Source organism: Drosophila ananassae, chromosome 3R (assembly GCF_017639315.1).
Source record: "Drosophila ananassae strain 14024-0371.13 chromosome 3R, ASM1763931v2, whole genome shotgun sequence".
Taxonomy (NCBI): Eukaryota; Metazoa; Arthropoda; class Insecta; order Diptera; family Drosophilidae; genus Drosophila; species Drosophila ananassae.
In genome coordinates, this window is record NC_057930.1 from 22,896,626 (window position 1) to 22,913,804 (window position 17,179).

General features: G+C 41.9%; 6 protein-coding genes across 7 annotated transcripts; 3 read left to right on the forward strand and 3 right to left on the reverse strand.

The window, feature by feature from the left end:
* The first annotated feature begins 469 nt into the window (after positions 1-469).
* LOC6497468 (homocysteine S-methyltransferase 3) lies at positions 470-2,289 on the forward strand. Its single transcript, XM_001961983.4, has 2 exons — positions 470-1,084; positions 1,148-2,289. Exons 1-2 carry the CDS (start codon positions 479-481, stop codon positions 1,529-1,531), a joined length of 990 nt encoding a protein of 329 aa, XP_001962019.1. The 5' UTR covers positions 470-478; the 3' UTR covers positions 1,532-2,289.
* A 644-nt stretch (positions 2,290-2,933) lies between these two features.
* LOC6497469 (homocysteine S-methyltransferase) lies at positions 2,934-5,478 on the forward strand. Its single transcript, XM_001961982.4, has 4 exons — positions 2,934-3,165; positions 4,126-4,310; positions 4,392-4,571; positions 4,699-5,478. The coding sequence occupies exons 2-4, from the start codon at positions 4,154-4,156 to the stop codon at positions 5,355-5,357; spliced, it is 996 nt and encodes a 331-aa protein (XP_001962018.1). The 5' UTR covers positions 2,934-3,165; positions 4,126-4,153; the 3' UTR covers positions 5,358-5,478.
* A 2,143-nt stretch (positions 5,479-7,621) lies between these two features.
* Positions 7,622-8,499, forward strand: LOC6497470 (NEDD8). The gene is made up of 3 exons (XM_001961981.4): positions 7,622-7,787; positions 7,968-8,098; positions 8,189-8,499. Exons 1-3 carry the CDS (start codon positions 7,770-7,772, stop codon positions 8,283-8,285), a joined length of 246 nt encoding a protein of 81 aa, XP_001962017.1. The 5' UTR covers positions 7,622-7,769; the 3' UTR covers positions 8,286-8,499.
* Positions 8,500-8,596: 97 nt separating this feature from the next.
* Positions 8,597-10,644, reverse strand: LOC6498070 (glutathione S-transferase C-terminal domain-containing protein homolog). Its single transcript, XM_001961980.4, has 3 exons — positions 10,200-10,644; positions 9,683-10,148; positions 8,597-9,625 (listed from the first exon to the last, which is right to left on the reverse strand). Exons 1-3 carry the CDS (start codon positions 10,520-10,522, stop codon positions 8,648-8,650), a joined length of 1,767 nt encoding a protein of 588 aa, XP_001962016.1. The 5' UTR covers positions 10,523-10,644; the 3' UTR covers positions 8,597-8,647.
* Positions 10,645-12,961: 2,317 nt separating this feature from the next.
* On the reverse strand, positions 12,962-14,535 carry LOC6498069. Of its 2 annotated transcripts, XR_006507417.1 has the most exons (3): positions 14,521-14,535; positions 13,424-14,193; positions 12,962-13,368 (listed from the first exon to the last, which is right to left on the reverse strand). XR_006507417.1 is itself a non-coding variant. In XM_014906477.3 (2 exons), exon 1 carries the CDS (start codon positions 13,608-13,610, stop codon positions 13,437-13,439), a length of 174 nt encoding a protein of 57 aa, XP_014761963.2. In that variant the 5' UTR covers positions 13,611-13,725; the 3' UTR covers positions 12,962-13,368; positions 13,424-13,436. The 2 variants fall into 2 exon arrangements, 1 of the variants encoding a protein (XP_014761963.2); XM_014906477.3 differs by lacking the exon at positions 14,521-14,535 and having other exon boundaries at positions 13,424-13,725.
* A 711-nt stretch (positions 14,536-15,246) lies between these two features.
* On the reverse strand, positions 15,247-16,490 carry LOC6498068 (zinc finger and SCAN domain-containing protein 12). The gene is made up of 2 exons (XM_032451416.1): positions 16,455-16,490; positions 15,247-16,334 (listed from the first exon to the last, which is right to left on the reverse strand). The coding sequence occupies exons 1-2, from the start codon at positions 16,481-16,483 to the stop codon at positions 15,332-15,334; spliced, it is 1,032 nt and encodes a 343-aa protein (XP_032307307.1). The 5' UTR covers positions 16,484-16,490; the 3' UTR covers positions 15,247-15,331.
* Positions 16,491-17,179: the final 689 nt, after the last annotated feature.

Consider the following 17,179-nt stretch of genomic DNA (forward strand, 5'->3'; position numbering starts at 1 on the left):
TATATTTTACAAAGTGCTAAGAGAAATTTAAAAGAAAATAACTAAGCTCATTTATTTTTCCCACCATTTTATTTTTAATGAATTTTTGTATAAATCAACTTTTCGTTCTCTGTTCTTAAAAAAATCTAATTTTCCATTTTCGAGGCTCCACTGTATCCCAGAACGGTAAACAAAGAACAGCTGAGGCCCAAGCATGTGTGGGTGAGCTTTCGTGTTGTGAAAATTGCGACAAAAGTAGATAAGCGGAAAAAGTTGCCAACCCAAGCTAAAAAAATCAGAAAAAATAAAGACCTCATAGAATTCCAAGTCGGGAGGGAAAACAAGCAACAAACAAGCAAAATCTCACAATCTCACGTATCTGCCAGATACAAAATACATCGCACTATCTTTGAGGTTTTTAGCTATTCGAGAAGAGCCAACCATTCCGCCAAGAAGTCACCTGTAGATACACGCATCACGTAGGCCAGAGAAAAAAAATATGGAAGTGAGCAACAGATTCAGGAGCCCCAAGCCGATATTGGTCAAGTGCGGTGGATTCTCCTCCCAGCTGGCCAAGAATGTTACCGAAAAAGTGGACGGAGATCCGTTGTGGGGTTCCCGGTTCGATGCCACCAATCCCGAGGCGGTCATCAAGACACACCTGGACTTCCTGCACAGTGGAGCGGATATCATTCTGACGAACACATACCAGTCTAGTGTGGATGGCTTCGTAAAGTACCTGGGTGTCAGCAAGGAGCGTGGCAAGGAGCTCATCCGTAAGAGTGTTCAACTGGCACAGGAGGCCAAGGCACAGTACCTCAAGGAAACCGCTTCCGACTCAACGTTACCTCTTATATTGGCTTCTATTGGACCATATGGAGCCTGCCTGCACGACGGATCTGAGTATTCCGGCAGCTACGCGGACAAGATAACCAAGAAACAGCTCCAGGAATGGCACAGGACCAGGATAGAGATCTGCCTGGCAGAAGGAGTAAATGGACTGGCCCTGGAGACATTGCCCTGCCAGCTAGAGGCAGAGGCTGTTACCGAACTTGTACTGGATTCCTATGAGGGTGTCAATTTCTGGGTGTCCTTCCAGTGTCAGGTGAGTGTGGAAGACATCAACTGTTGAAGCTTTTCCAGGATAACCAATAAATTCCTCTTCCAGGACAATGCCCGCCTTGCTAGTGGGGAATCCTACGCCCAGGCTGCTCTCTCCATCTGGCGTTTAGTCCAACAGCGACAGGCTCAGCATCGACTCCTGGGAATCGGTGTCAATTGTGTGAATCCACAATTTGTAACACCTTTGCTGACGTCCTTTTTGAAGGCTGCCGGTTCGAATGAAAAAATTCCATTGGTGGTTTATAGTAATCGCGGTGAGATTTACGATGCTGAGCAGGGAGAGTGGACCGGTACGGGTGAGCAGGTGGTCAAGTTTGTCCCCGAATGGATCCAGCTGGGAGCCGGCATCGTCGGCGGCTGTTGCCGTGTGTATCCATCCGATGTGCTGGAGATTCGCCAGTACGTTGATGGCCTCAGCATAGACGCGTAATCGGTCGCGCACTCCAGCCACTGATTAGACGAGAGCCGTTTCGTGTGACTAGCCTAGACCTATTTAGTTTGCAAATACACACACACACACACTGTTCTGTACTATATGTACCAAATGTACCCACATCAGATGGCCGGCTAATCAGTAGACGGAGTCCGGACGATCTGCGATCGACGGACGTAGTTGCCGAAAGGTAAACAGGGCGGGATGACTGGACGGGTGGGGGTATGGACGTGTCCGGCACCCAGCGACAATTTTTATGTTTTTTTTTTTTGCAATTTGCAAACCAAGCTCAATTTGGATTGGAATCGCAGCAATCTCTGATTCAACTCTGGAGTTCCAAAGTGCATTTTTTGTTACCAAAATTTCAGAATAATATTTAGTAATAACGGTTTCAGTTGAAATATTTTTTGTAAAAATTTTTTGAATTTATTATTTATAATTTAAGTGAATTCTTGTTTTAATTTCATAACTTTTGACTGAGAAAAGTATGTCTTACTATTCAATTGTCTTTTGAAATGACACCCATCTTTAAAATTTTTGTTTACTTATTTTTTTATTCTTTAATTAAAATTAGAAAACCTTGCTTGTTTTTAAAAACAACATAGGAATTTTGTTATTTTGGACTATACACCTTTCTGAAACCATAATGAGATAAGACTACAGCGCATAAACAAACAAAAATATCAACCTTTTCTATGTACCTTTCTTACATAAGCTCAGAACCTGATTCAATAAAATAATAAATACAAAAACTATTAATTAAGAATGCAATTTAAAATAAAATATATTTTTGACCCAATTGATTTGAAATTGTGTTCCAATTTGGTCATTGACTTTAAAATTTTGCCGTGAAAAAAGTGCATAATAGAAAACCACATAAAGATCCGCAGTTTCTAAGACCATTGTCCCCTGGTGCTGGTACCACCCGCTGGTACCCTCTGGCTGTGTCTGGCAGCTCGTGTCCAAGGGGCAGAGTCAACAACCAAGTACGTCTCCGAGTGGTCGCACTCCCGGAGGTTATCAGTGACGATTAAGCCAAGATCCTGAGTCTCCAAGCCACGCACTCTGACGAACCAACAACGATTTCATCAGCCTTGTGGAGGAGTCGCACTCAACCCGGACGACCCGATTCCGAATCTGATTCCGATTCCAATTCCGAGTCCGATTCCGAACCCAATCTGGCCGAGCTAAGCGGCACTGTCTGGCAGCTGTGCACCCGGCTTATCACCGGAGGAGTATCACTTGGTGGGGGCATTTTTATTATGTTGATGTGTGTTTGCCGTTTTTATTTTGTTTTGTTATAAAATTTATTTATTAATTTCGCCGAGATAAGCCCCATCCATCCATGGCAGACCAGCTGAGCGATCTGTCCGCCGGAAAGTATAAAAGCCCTAACCGCCTTTGTAAAACACTTAAACGTTTGCCGAGCATTCAGCGCGACAGTTCGCATATCCCAGACTTTTTCTATCACAAAAAATAAAAGAAACCAAAAAACAGTACAAACCACAAATAAATAAAAATAATAAATTAATCAGCCAGCCTGATAGTCAGCCAGCCGGACCGTCGTCTATCACTCAATAAAGTTGTTATTGAATCGAGCCATTTACAAGATCTATAAATAATCTTTCAAGGTGAGTGCGGGACAAACTTTGTTTATTTTATTATACCCAGCCAAGAGGTATTTGGAATGTGTGATATTGAAAATAAAATTAGTTGTTCTAAGAAGTTTAGGGAGTTAGTTTGAAATATAAAACATAATTATTGAATATTCAAAACAAATAAAAGTTCTAAGCGATTATAGTATTGTTTTAATTTCAAATCATTGTATTGAGTATTTGAAGAACTTTTTCGTGTAAAACTGAAATATTAATACTTATATCTATGGTTTGTTATTATTATTATAAATTTTATTCATTTTATTTATCGTATTTCTTTAAAAACAATTTGGAAAAAAAATGTAGACTCAAGTTGTTTTCCAAACTGTATATCATTGAAGGCTAGTGAACTTAAATATGTAGATAGAAAATATATCCACTCAAAATACCGCAACAAATTCTTAATATTCTATTAGATTGAGGGTTAATGAACTTGGATATATAAAATTTAACAATATATACATGTTTTTGAAAAAATGCTTAAAAACAACGGGTTATACTTTCGCATTCAGAAATCCTCTTAATAAAAAGTCCAATATTATGTCCAATTCATGGGCATCTTTGGGCAAATATCTTTTAGTACACTTAAGTAGAGTATGTAGTAATTCTATATAGAATATAAAATGAAAACTAGAACGCTGGTACTTCATAGATAAACACTCACGTTGCAAGTTGTTTGTGCACTTGGCTTCCCGTCTAGAAAGTTCGTTGAACTAGAAGAAGGGGGCAGCGATATAGTTGGTTCCATAAGATCTAATTGGTAAACAACTATAGCCTTACATTGTTGCCCTGTAATCTGTATTAATTAGTCGCTTTTGCCAGATGTTCGACCTCATATAACCAAGCCCTGAATCTATATAAATCGATTATCTCCCTATCTGCTGACGTAGAAGGATGTAACTATAAAATAATCAATAAATTTTCACCTGATTCCAGGCCACCTCTTGGTAACCATTTTCCAATCATGGGTTTGACGCGCGTCCTGGTCAAAGATGGTGGTTTCGGTACCCAGATGACCGTCCATGTGGGCAACTCTGTGGACGGTGATCCCCTATGGAGTTCCCGCTTCAATGCCACCAATCCGTCGGCCATCATCAGCACTCACCTGGACTTTCTGCAAAGTGAGTTTATAGTCATTCTCCAATTAGCAACAGGTACTAACTAAATTTGTGTCTTCTCCTGTCCCCTGACAACAAAAACAGATGGAGCCGATATCATTCTGACGAATACGTATCAGTCCAGCGTAGAGGGTTACATGGAGTATCTGGAACTGGACGAGGAGCAGAGCATCGAGCTGATTAGGAACACCGTTCGACTGGCACACATCGCCAAGGAGCGCTATCTCTCTGAGTGCTATCAGGCCCAGCTGTCCGTTCCGGAAGGTGAGTGCACTTTCTCCTGGTTACCAGGCTTATATCGGTTTGGCACGTGCCGGATTACTAGTATTTAAGAGGGATAAAAGAGTAAATTGATAAACATTTACAAATAATATTGTGTACTCTTTCCCAGGTTACCCCCTAATCATTGCCTCCATTGGACCCTTTGGAGCTCATTTGCACGACGGCTCCGAGTACACCGGAAGCTATGCGGACTATGTGCCCGCCAAGGAGATCACCGACTGGCACCGTGTCCGGATTGAGGCCTGTCTGGAAGCTGGAGTAGATGCCCTGGCCATCGAGACGATTCCGTGCCAGATGGAGGCCGAGGCATTGGTGGAAATGCTCTGCGACGATTATCCGGACGTGAAATTCTGGGTAGCCTTCCAGTGCAAGGACGAGAGCACTCTGGCTCATGGAGAAACCTTTGCGGATGCTGCCACGGCGATTTGGGATCTTCTGGCGGAGCGGAATGCCCAGGACAAGTGCCTGGCCGTCGGCGTCAACTGCGTCCATCCCAAATTTGTGACGCCACTGTTCAAGAGCTTGAACGGCGAGCGCGGAGCCGACGAACAGATCCCCCTGGTGGTGTACCCAAACAGTGGCGAGACCTACGACGTGGACAACGGCTGGCAGGGCCGAGAGCACTGTGTGCCTCTTGCGAACTACGTACCGGAGTGGGCGCAACTGGGGGCCAAGGTGATTGGTGGCTGCTGTAGGACATATGCCCGAGATATTCGCCACATTGGGGAGGCAATCCGGGACTGGAACAAGCTGAAGAAGCTTTCCTAAGCAGCAGGGGATCTCACTTAAGTCCAACAGAACAAAATGCATTTCCAATTAGTGTTTACTTCTAAATTTAAGTCGTTAATTGTTAAGCTGTAGATGTATATTAAAAGAAAAGACAGACAAACATTTTGTAGTCGAGTTTCGGGGATATTCCCGACAAACTTTTGGGAAAGCATGGGCGATACAATGTGGCCCCCATAGGAGGCTATATCTTTGCCAAAACTCATCCGATTCTTGAGCGGAATGCCTTAAACGAATTGTGGATGGATTCTCCAACGATCTGCATCAAAATCTGGAAACGAATTATTTTTGAGATTTTTTGTTCAATTTTCTGGGCTATTCCCTTCATTTGTTGGGGAAATGTATTGGAGGGTCAATATGGCCCCCATCGGAGGCTATATCTTTGCCAAAACTCATCCGATTCTTGAGCGGAATACCTTAAACGAATTGTGGTTGGATTCTCCATCGATCTGCATCAAAATCTGGAAACGAATTATTTTTGACATTTTTTGTTCAATTTTCTGGGCTATCCCCTTCCTTCTTTGGGGAAATGCTTCGGATTGACAATATGGCCCCCATCGGAGGCTATATCTTTGCCAAAACTCATCCGATTCTTGAGCGGAATACCTTAAACGAATTTTGGATGGATTCTCCATCGATCTGCATCAAAATCTGGAAACGAATTATTTTTGAGATTTTTTGTTCAATTTTCTGGGCTATCCCCTTCCTTCTTTGGGGAAATGCTTCGGATTGACAATATGGCCCCCATCGGAGGCTATATCTTTGCCAAAACTCATCCGATTCTTGAGCGGAATACCTTAAACGAATTGTGGATGGATTCTCCATCGATCTGCATCAAAATCTGGAAACGAATTATTTTTGAGATTTTTTGTTCAATTTTCTGGGCTATCCCCTTCCTTCTTTGGGGAAATGCTTCGGATTGACAATATGGCCCCCATCGGAGGCTATATCTTTGCCAAAACTCATCCGATTCTTGAGCGGAATACCTTAAACGAATTGTGGATGGATTCTCCATCGATCTGAATCAAAATCTGGAAACGAATTATTTTTGACATTTTTTGTTCAATTTTCTAGTCTATCCCCTTCATTTATTGGGGAAATGCATTGGAGGGACAATATAGCCCCCATCAGAGGCTATATCTTTGCCAAAACTCATCCGATTCTTTAGCGGAATACCTTAAACGAATTGTGGATAGATTCTCCTTCGATCTGCATTAAAATCTGGAAACGAATTATTTTTGAGATTTTTTGTTCAATTTTCTGGGCTATCCCCTTTATTTGTTGGGGAAATGTATTGGAGGGTCAATATGGCCCCCATCTGAGGCTATATCTTGGCCAAAACTCATCCGATTATTGAGCGGAATACCTTAAACGAATTGTGGATGGATTCGCCATCGATCTGCATTAAAATCTGGAAACGAATTATTTTTGAGATTTTTCGTTCAATTTTCTTGGCTATCCCCTTCATTTGTTGGGGAAATGTATTGGAGGATCAATATGGCCCCCATCTGAGGCTATATCTTGGCCAAAACTCATCCGATTATTGAGCGGAATACCTTAAACGAATTGTGGATGGATTCGCCATCGATCTGCATCAAAATCTGGAAACGAATTATTTTTGAGATTTTTCGTTCAATTTTCTTGGCTATCCCCTTCATTTGTTGGGGAAATGTATTGGAGGGTCAATATAGCCCCCATCGGAGGCTATATCTTGGCCAAAACTCATCCGATTCTTTAGCGGAATACCTTAAACGAATTGTGGATAGATTCTCCATCGATCTGCATTAAAATCTGGAAACGAACTATTTTTGAGATTTTTTGTTCAATTTTCTTGGCTATCCCCTCATTTGTTGGGGAAATGCATTGGAGGGACAATATGGCCCCCATCGGAGGCTATATCTTTGCCAAAACTCACCCGATTCTTGAGCGGAATACCTTAAACGAATTGTGGATAGATTCTCCATCGATCTGCATCAAAATCTGGAAACGAATTATTTTTGAGATTTTTTGTTCAATTTTCTGGGCTATCCCCTTCATTCGTTGGGGAAATAGATTGGAGCCTCTGCTTGCTCCATCAATTCTGCTCTGTCCTTTTTCTAGGGGTGCTTGTTATTTTGTTTGGTATTTTAAAAGTTATTATTTGATACTTCATGTTTTTAATTCAAAATCCTAATCTTAAAATATTTAATTGTAGGATTAATTTTTAAACCATCCCACTGTATCTTTGTTAATCGACATTCAAATCGAATCCCGATAGGTTGGCGGCCATCTGTGGTACCAGGTGGCAACGCCGAGCGAGTGACAGCAAAAAAAGCCGCAAGCCGAGTGGAATTGGCGAAAATTGTAGTTATTTTTGTATTTTTAGAAAGCTGAAAAGCAGATTAAACACACAACATGTTGATCAAAGTGAAGGTAAGTGCTGGGCTGCAGAATCCAAGCCGCAGAAGTGAGTAGCAGGGAAAAGGTTCTCGAACTCCGAGATGCGTCAGATCTGCAACAACAAAACACTGGAAAGATGTAGTGTGCAAAATATTTACGGTTTTCTGGATTTTTACATAAATGATAAAAAATATTTTATATAAATATATGCAGACGCTGACTGGCAAGGAAATCGAGATCGACATTGAGCCAACGGACAAGGTGGATCGTATCAAGGAGCGCGTTGAGGAGAAGGAGGGCATCCCGCCCCAACAACAGCGTCTGATTTTCTCTGGAAAGCAAATGTGAGTTAACCAAACATTTTTTGTTCTCCTTATAAGATCTTGTCTGATTTGTCATCTTGATCAAAAAATTTAATATATATTATATTATAGGAACGATGACAAAACAGCGGCTGACTACAAGGTGCAAGGTGGCTCCGTTCTTCATTTGGTTTTGGCTCTGCGAGGCGGTCATGATCTTTTATATTAATTTAAGCGGCTGCTGAATCTTAGTGAATTGGTAAAAAATTAATTGATAATTCCCCCGGTCGCTGCGGACGGGTTTTCTTTTTGTACAACCACTCTCCCATAAGCTAATGAAGCCGCCAATTCGGTATCTGTACAATCCTTTCCGATTTGGCTCTAAACTGATGAGAATTAAGGTCCTGTAATAAAAATCAACAACTGTGTAATTCGCAAGAAAACTCGAATACTTATTATCTTTTTGGTGTGAATTGTGAGGTTTTCAGATATTTTAAATTTTTGTTTTTAAAATCCCCCTTAAATCAAGAATTAAAAAAATTACAAAAATGCATTTATTTATTTTGTGCCTGTGTTCCAGAGTTAGGAATTTCAGTTCTGTTTGACAAAACGTCCGACTAGCAGATGATTCTTTGGCGTACACTGCTCGGGCTTAAGTCGCGTGAGGATCACCTGGTAGCCCGCCTCCTCAGCCTGCAGCTGTCGGTCTGTGTCGACAATGGCCATGCACCGCAGCCCCTGCAGCGTCGTGTCCGGCTTGCAGTTGGTTGTCCCCATTTCGTGAGCCTGGTCCGCCGTATGAGCAATGTACAGGAAATCCTTAGCACCCAACACCTGTTGAAAGACTTCGCTCAGCGGATATGATATGTGCGGCATGGGTTGCAGCGATCCATAGCAACAGGGGCAGCAAACAAAGTGGGCCTTCGCCCGTTGACACTGCTGCAAAACAATGTCAGTGGCCGTGCCACAAGCGTGCAACGACGCTCCAATATCGAAATCTCCCACAAAGTAATCTATATTGCATTGGTAGAAGACACAATTGGTTAGTCCCAGTTCCACGGCCCGTTTTTGGGCCTGGAGCAGGGAGAAAGCCTTATTTTCCATCACAATCACAGTGCACTTTGGCAGCTTCAAGGCCAGCAAGATGGCCAGGTGACCAGTTCCACTGCAAAAGTCCACTATCCGATCTCCCGGCTTTGCCAAGGAAACCACAGCGTTGGCCATGTTCTCCAGCTGCTGACGCTTCCGTTCGAGCCGCTCCTTCGGCAGCGCCGAGCTCTTGGCGTGCGAGGGTTCGATCTGTTCCCAATCGATGAGCCTTTCTCCGTAGTTGTGGTCGGAATCCGAGCTGAACTTTAGCTGCAGTGCGGACAGTTTGCCGAGAGCAGCCTCCACTTCTGATTGGCTAGTGTAGATGCGGTTTCGGGGCTTGTACCGCTTTGGATCGGCTTTGTACAGACTAGTGGCCTCGCAGTCGGGAATGGATAGGTCTCCCGGCGGTGTATTGACCTTCGATCCTCCGTAAAGTTCGTTCAAAATCCTGGAACAACTCTCATCAAAAGCATCGATCTTAAAAGACAAAATATATGAGTTTTTAACCAAGTAATGGCATTTCTTCAACCTCACCTCACTAAACCAGGTACTGGTTAGCGGAAAATGCGGCAGCATCTGCCCACAGTGTTGAAAGATAATCTTTAAAAGTGGATACAGGATTATGTCTGCAATGGTAAAGCTAATACCCTCCGCAAAGCGGTGTTCTATAAGCAACTGCTCCTTTGGCGTGGTGCATTTGATCTCCACACGATCCTTCCGCTTCACTTTTCCTCCATTTTCCGTTTGATTTGCCTGCTCCCGTGCCTGTTTGTAGATGTTGTGCATCCGTACCGGCTCGTTCATGTGCTGTTCAAACCTTACAACCTCCACGGGCACAGCTGGCAAGATGAGGCCGTTGTGGAGACCGCTGACTACCTCAACGACGTCCACCTCACAGAATCTGGTCCAAATGGAGGCTTCTGAAGGAGCCAGAAGGCAGCTGCCCTTGAATCCCAGCAGTTTTTTGAGTTCCTCATCCGATTGTCGGGCAATGAGCTCCCTGAAAAAATCTTTTGTAAATCTTGGAAATCAAAACATCAAAAATCCTGACCTGCAAACGGCACAGGTTCCAGCTATGTAGGTGTTTCCATCCTTCTCGTAAATGGGTAACTTTAGATCCCTTATAGCCGCCAGGGATGCCGCCTCCCGGCAGGTTATGTGCTGCTCCGTAAGCTCCTTTTTCAAATGATCGCTTCTTAAAGCTATTTTACCGCCAGCTATCTTGGTGGCCACAAAATTAACCCTCACAGGCACATTGTTTTTGTCGTTCAGGTAGTTATAGGTGTAGAGGGCCAGGAACGAGGAAACACTGGTGTAAATGGTGGTTACCGAGTTCCGAGTGCTGATCTCGATCTCCAGGTAGAGCTGATCCATAGTTTCAATAGCCAATCATTGAAGAAATAGGAGAAAACTGAAAATAAACGGCAAACTAAACAAAAGGCGTGCAGCTGGGGGGCCAAGCAGCCAAGAAGAAGAACGGCCATTCTCAATGTTTGGCGCCTTTTCGATAGTCTCGTTTGTATTTCGATAACCAATGAGGCGGGCGTTTTAAAAGTATCTACAATTGTTTAGAATTACTTTTAAGTTTTTATAATATGTAGAAAGATTGTGCAAAGAATAAATATTATTTTCAGTTTTAATAGCAGTGAAACAAATAATATAAGTTAATTTTAGTTTTTATACTTCCATTTTTTTAACATGTGCATATAACTTTAAGTAACTCTAGGATCTAGATCCCTAGAAAAAGTACTTTATAATTTAAAAAAACCCTGTGAAGTAGTTTATTGCCAAGTCCTACTCGTTTAATATTGGAAAAATAGTAAACAAATTGAAATCACTTGGGGGCTTCTGTTGATTTATTTCTGTGTAGGCTTGTGGTTCTCCACCCTTCTTTTTTATTCCCAAGTCCCTGTGTCTGGTGGCTAAAAATAAAGAAGTTCTTGTTGCCGCCGTTCTTCAGGTTCAGCAGAAAAGGCAACATAATACTTTCCACACTCTACAAAAAGAAAGGCATAAGTCCTTTATGGAAAGACATTCATTTTGTTGAAAAACAGTCACTCTTTATAGTATAGAATCATTAGCTAGAAAATTATATTTTATTCATTAACAAAAACTATAAAATATACTATAACGTACAAATCGTATTATAATAGTTATATTTATTAAGAATTTAGCCCGCCCCTTGTCCAGGTGAGTGGTAAGAGTATACACATAGAAGGTAAGCCCTCCAACTTGGGCCACTGAGGGCCCAAGATATGGGGAGAAGTGGGAATCGTGGTTGGGAAAGGGCAAGGGGGTGCTCCCTGGCGGACTGTTGGCTATGGACTTGTTCCAATCACCTGCTGCACTTTGCTGCGTTCCTGCTGCAATTTCTAATCGAAACGAAACCTTCTACCTAATGATGGCCTCGGGCGGCCCTTGGCCCTTTGTTAGCTGAAAAATTGGAGCCTTGCTCCCCGGATGCCGGATAATCAATTTCGAGATTGCCCAGTGCCACATACAAAACATGCCACAGTGCCGTGCCGCATTACCACAATGCCACATGCAACATGCTGCAAAATGAGATGAGCATGATTCTCAAAAAACTGTTCTCCTGTTCGAAATTGTTCCGTTGAAATCTGTGCAGAGCCGGCAAAATGTTGCACAAACATCCAGAAGGGCAACATATATATGTACAATATACAAGGGACTACAAAAAAAGGGCCCCAACTGGCAGGGAGGGCCCTTCCCTTCTTGCTTAGAACTTTTTCTGTTTTGCTTGGAATATGGATGGATATGGGCGGAGTGGAATGAAGTGGTGTGGTGGATGGAGTGAAGTGGAGTGGAGTGGAGTATAGCCACAGGAGGGTTGACTGGCCTGGCCTGGCCTGGCTCGTTGGTTTGCTGTCTCTGGAGTGCTGCTCGCCTGTTCCCGGACACCATCGAAATTTCACATGTAATTCCCACGGCCTGAATTTTCCCACACAACCAGCCGCGAAGAAGAGGAAGACCAGATGGAGAGAATTTCAACGGGAGACAGCCGGAGAATCATTCGCACACACACACTTTGCTCATGTTTTTTCTCCTTTTTTTTTATTATGGCATCGAAAATGCTCCCAGGGTCGGTCCACTGAAAAATATAGTATTTATTCCAATAAAAAAAGTAAGTTTTAATAAATTAAAGATCGTAAAATAAGTAGTTTAGCTTTAGTAGGACATTGTATCTATTTAGAAACTCCATCTTCTTGTGAAGGCCAAGATTCCCGTGATTTACAGATCCAATTTGCCCAGTTTCCGGCGATAGTAACTGCTGGAATCAATAAAGACATTTAAAATAAAATTCATTTAGAGCCTATCCTGGGATAAGGATTTTTTTAAAACCGTCTCCAGTTTTCATAAATATAAATTATATATTAAATATAATTCTTCAAATAGGAGGATTCTCTTAAAAAACAGTTTCCAGTTTTTAAAGACACAATTATATCGCAACTCCACAGACTTAAGGTTTATAATTCTTTAAAAATTCTTTATAAATTTCGTCAATCATAACCAAATACTGTAATGATCTAGAATTCTGTAGGTATCCTTTTGTCCTTTGGGGACAAAGTAAGTTACAATTCCAGTGAGCTGTTTCTTAAACTTATCCATCATGGACAAGCGCCAGAGCCATCGTAGATAAGCTATTAAAATTAAGCATAGAATTCCAAGTCTCAGGATGCTAAATAAGATCTCTGCCTTGTCCACAAAATGGATACTGATTTAATCACAACTTGGCATATCAGTGTTTAAGAACTTTATTTTTGGGAACTTAAACTCCTACAAATAACATAAACGTCCAAGAAAAGAGACAAAACCATTTATTAAAAGACAAAAATTATTTTTTAAAAGAAATTTCTTTTAGTGAATTGTTTTTCCATTCCTCCAGCTCTGATGGTCGTTTTGTTTACGCTGCTGTTCATGCTGCCCCATCTTGTGGCACCCCCGGCTCCCTCATCTCCTTGCCCGCTTCACTCCCAGATATATCGTCTCCAGACTGGTCCTGGTCGTGGCTCCTTGCCCCTTCCTGCGTCTCGCACTCTGTGTCCCTCTCAGTGTCTGTTTCTCATCGGGTTCTGCATCCGCTTGGGTTAACATCTTCTTCAGCTGTCCGCAGTCCGTCCATGGCTTCGAATTCCTTTGGCGTCCAAGTCTGGCTTCTTAAACCTTTCCATGCTAAGGCTTCTCTGCTTGCATCTCAGGCACTGTGGGTACGATAGGGTTTAGTTTATGGTTAAATTATTTATTTAAAATAGTTACTTTTCTAAGTCCTTTAACTGGATCTCCTCAAGGGCGGCGACCAAAGGCAGTAGAGGAAGCTACTGATGGCTGATAGCAAGCTTGATGTTACCTTAACTCCATAATAAAGCGGTATGTAGAAGAGCTCCAAACCCTGGAGGGAACTGGGACGAAGTGGGTGGAAATCGGAATCGGGAATCGTCGGCATGGCTGAGGGTTAACTATTTGAAGCAGCCGGGCACAGCTTCTGCACTGCCCTGGAAAGTAACACCAAACGTGTCTAAAACATGGTAAAGGTTTAGAAATATTAACTGAAATGGAAAAACCTACTGGGATATACAGTTCCCACTGTGCAGTACCATATGCGGCCTTGGGTGAGAACCAGGAATGTCTAAGCAATTGGCAGACAACTGGAGCCACTTCCTCTGCCTTGGTTCATTGGCTTCGGTTCAGTTCCACCTCATCCTCATCCTCCTCCTCCTCCTGCTGGCCTTGGACAAGGTTTCATCTAATGGCCGGCACCACGACTGTCGTGTCCCAACTTCTGCTCGGGCCATGGCACGCCCCCCTTTCCCGGCGAGCTTCGGTTGCCGATAATGTTGGCATTGACTTGGCAGAAGTTATTCCAGTTATTTGTGTCGAATATGCAGACATATGCTCCAGCTACTGCACTCCTGGTTCATCAATATGTTCAAGGATTTTTTCATGCTTCCAGGCATGTGGAGAATGGCTGTTGTGCCTCTTAAGGGAGGACTTCAGGAACACAGGGAAAAGGGATAAGGTGGTGCAACCTATAAAATAAATATGTATGAAGACCTTTGGTAGAATTCACTTGGTTTCCTTTATTTTAAATTTAATTTTTATACCTTAAATACTAAAATATATATTCTGAAAAAAAGCTAAAACGGATAATCCTCATATAGCACTCAACTTGAATCTCAATCTGCGGAAATGCACACAAAGAAAAAATATTTTTAAAATACATACATAGAAACAGTAAAGCTTCAACATGGTAGAGTAACAAAGGCAAACAAACAAACCTACAGATACAGATACACATACCATGCGAACCACCAAACAAACAATCTCACAGATACACAGATACATAGATACAATACCGACGCAACGGAGCGGCCTGAGAAATTCACACTCAGTTGAAACGAAATGAAATCGGAGGTCGAGTGACTGGCCTGCGAGAAATCTCAAAAGCCGGTTGCCACCATCGCTGGGCGCCTGTTCGTTAGAGTCCATGAATCGAAATTGTGTGGCTCAAGTGACCGGGCGATTCTCCAATTTCGCTTTCCCATCATGCTTCGAAAACAAGTGTTGGTCAACTCCACAGCTCCGGGATGAGTCCAATAATTCGTTTCTTTTTGATATTGTACCCGAGAATATCCGGATTCCGGGACTACTCACTACTCAACATTTGAGTATTTCGATTTTTGAGCAGCGGGTATATTTTATTTTCTTTGTTTGTGACGCTGGCGCTGGTGCTGGCGGGCCGGAGCTAGTACCGACTCCGGCTCTTCATTTCCTCGGTCGGGTGCATTATTTCCCCGTCAGGGCTGCGGCGGTTTTTCGCTCCGCTGGCGCTTCCAATTCGAACAAACTAGAGCAGTGAGTGAGCAGCATCATTTAGATTTAGACCGGAATTGTAACAGGTGCCCAGGATTGGTAGACCGGCGAGACCGGTCGTTTGGTTCATGTTGGAAGTCGTCGGCACTCATTCTCGACGTGCTAGTTGTCCCGCTTGTGTCGGTGGACTATGGTGGTTGCAGTCGCACAGAAACTTTTTAAAAAGCTTTCAATGGAGCGCGCCTTTTTCAAATTAACAAAACTTTTTCTTAAAATATAATTCCGGTTTTTATTAATTACAACTTAACATTCCTTAATGTTAAAAATTGAGATTCTATTGGTACATATATGTTTCTACTTCTTTTTTTTAGTCACTCTTTTCTTACAGTGGAGTTGCATGTGGAGAGTGAGGATTGCGTTTCTGCTAAAAGTTTTCATGCAGTCCGGACACTGGAAGGGGCGCTCCTTTATGTGAGTCTCCACATGGTGTCTTTTAAGATCCCTAACGCGGCGGAAACACTTTTTGCAAGCTTCACACTTGTGGGGTCGTTCCCCACTGTGGCTCAGGAGGTGCTCCTCCAGATATCTGATTCTCAAAAACGTTCTGGGACAAAGGTTACATTGCAACTGACGCTCTTTGGTGTGGGTCAGCAAGTGCTCCTTATGGTTAGCCTTTCTGCGAAACGATTTGGGGCAGTGGGCGCACTTGAATGGTAGTTCATCAGAGTGGAGTATATTATGTCTTATTAGACCTATTTTCGTTTTGAAAATTTTGGGACAGTAGAAGCACCTGAACTCGGATTCATCTTCATCTTCGTCCGAAATAGTAATGCCTTCTGATATGGTATCTTCCTTCTCCTGTGGCTCTTCATCTTCCTTGACAAAGATATCATAGTCATTACTTTCGGTGTCATTATTGCCTTCGGAGAGTTTTTCAAACTCTTTTTCTGTATATTCCTCGATTGCCTCATTCCACACTGGGCAATCATCCGCCTCTGAGTTGGAGCCATTACTTTTCTCCGAAATTAGGTCTATAGTTAGGATATCATCTGCAAAGTCTTTCTGCTTTCCAGCCTCTTTTTCTGGTATGTCCTCCTCACGATCCTGCTGTTCCTTCAATTGGCAGAAGATCCGATGGTTTCGCTTGAATATTTCTATAATCTCAAAGGCATCTTCGGCATCTCCCAGGCACGATATGCATATGTAGTTAGGATATGAAGCGTCCTTGTTGACAGTATTTCCGGTGCACTGGAGGATCAAATCCGTAATAGGAACGCCGGGTTTGGATTTTTTGACAAAGATATCCACCATCCGATTGCTTTTATTTAGGCAAACCCTACAGATTCCTTTTCTTCCCCTAGAAATGTGCGGTAAATAAGTTTCAGGGAATTCCATCTTTGCTTAATTATACTTGCATTTTAAGGACTTGTTTATATTATTTATCCGCACATAATTTTGAGATTAATTCTTTGTTTACCTTTTAACAGAGCACTCTGCGATGCACATACTGTGCTGTTAGGCGCAATCTGCCCCGGTTCTAGAGCTGTTACGATTTGGCGGTAAAATTTAAATTTATAAATCGTAAATATGTTATCTGAATAGTTTTTTAAATAAAAAAAACTTGTAATAGTTTTGAAATTATGTTCTGACCAGGCTTATATCATATATATCACGATTTTGGGGTGTTATTCTATACATTTATCATGTTTTTTAATTAATCCAAGAAAACAGACATAATGTGTAAAATAATGAATCAGAATTAGATAAAATTAATGAAAAATTACTTAATCCATAAAATTTTAAGTTTTATTCAAGCCCTACAGTTGATTTTGTATATAATGGCGACTGGACACGAAACACCCTGTGTCTGCGAAAGTTCTGTTAGCACTTTTCCTTCTTTATAACAAAGTATCCGTTTTTTTTAAATTTTTTAAAAATTAAAATTTTTAATTCAATGAACTCAATGCTTTTGCAAAACTGCAGGAATTTGTTGTTATCAATTAAGAATACTTTTACTAATTCATATACATTTAAGAAATACATGTTTGTTGTTTAGCTTTTAAAATTAAAGCTGCCATTTAAAATTCTATAATATTTAATATTTTAAGTCAGGTGAACAACATAGACACTAAAAAATAAATAAAACTACTTCCTATATTTATTAATCTTATTTTCCTTGAAATTTGTTTACAAAGTCATGTT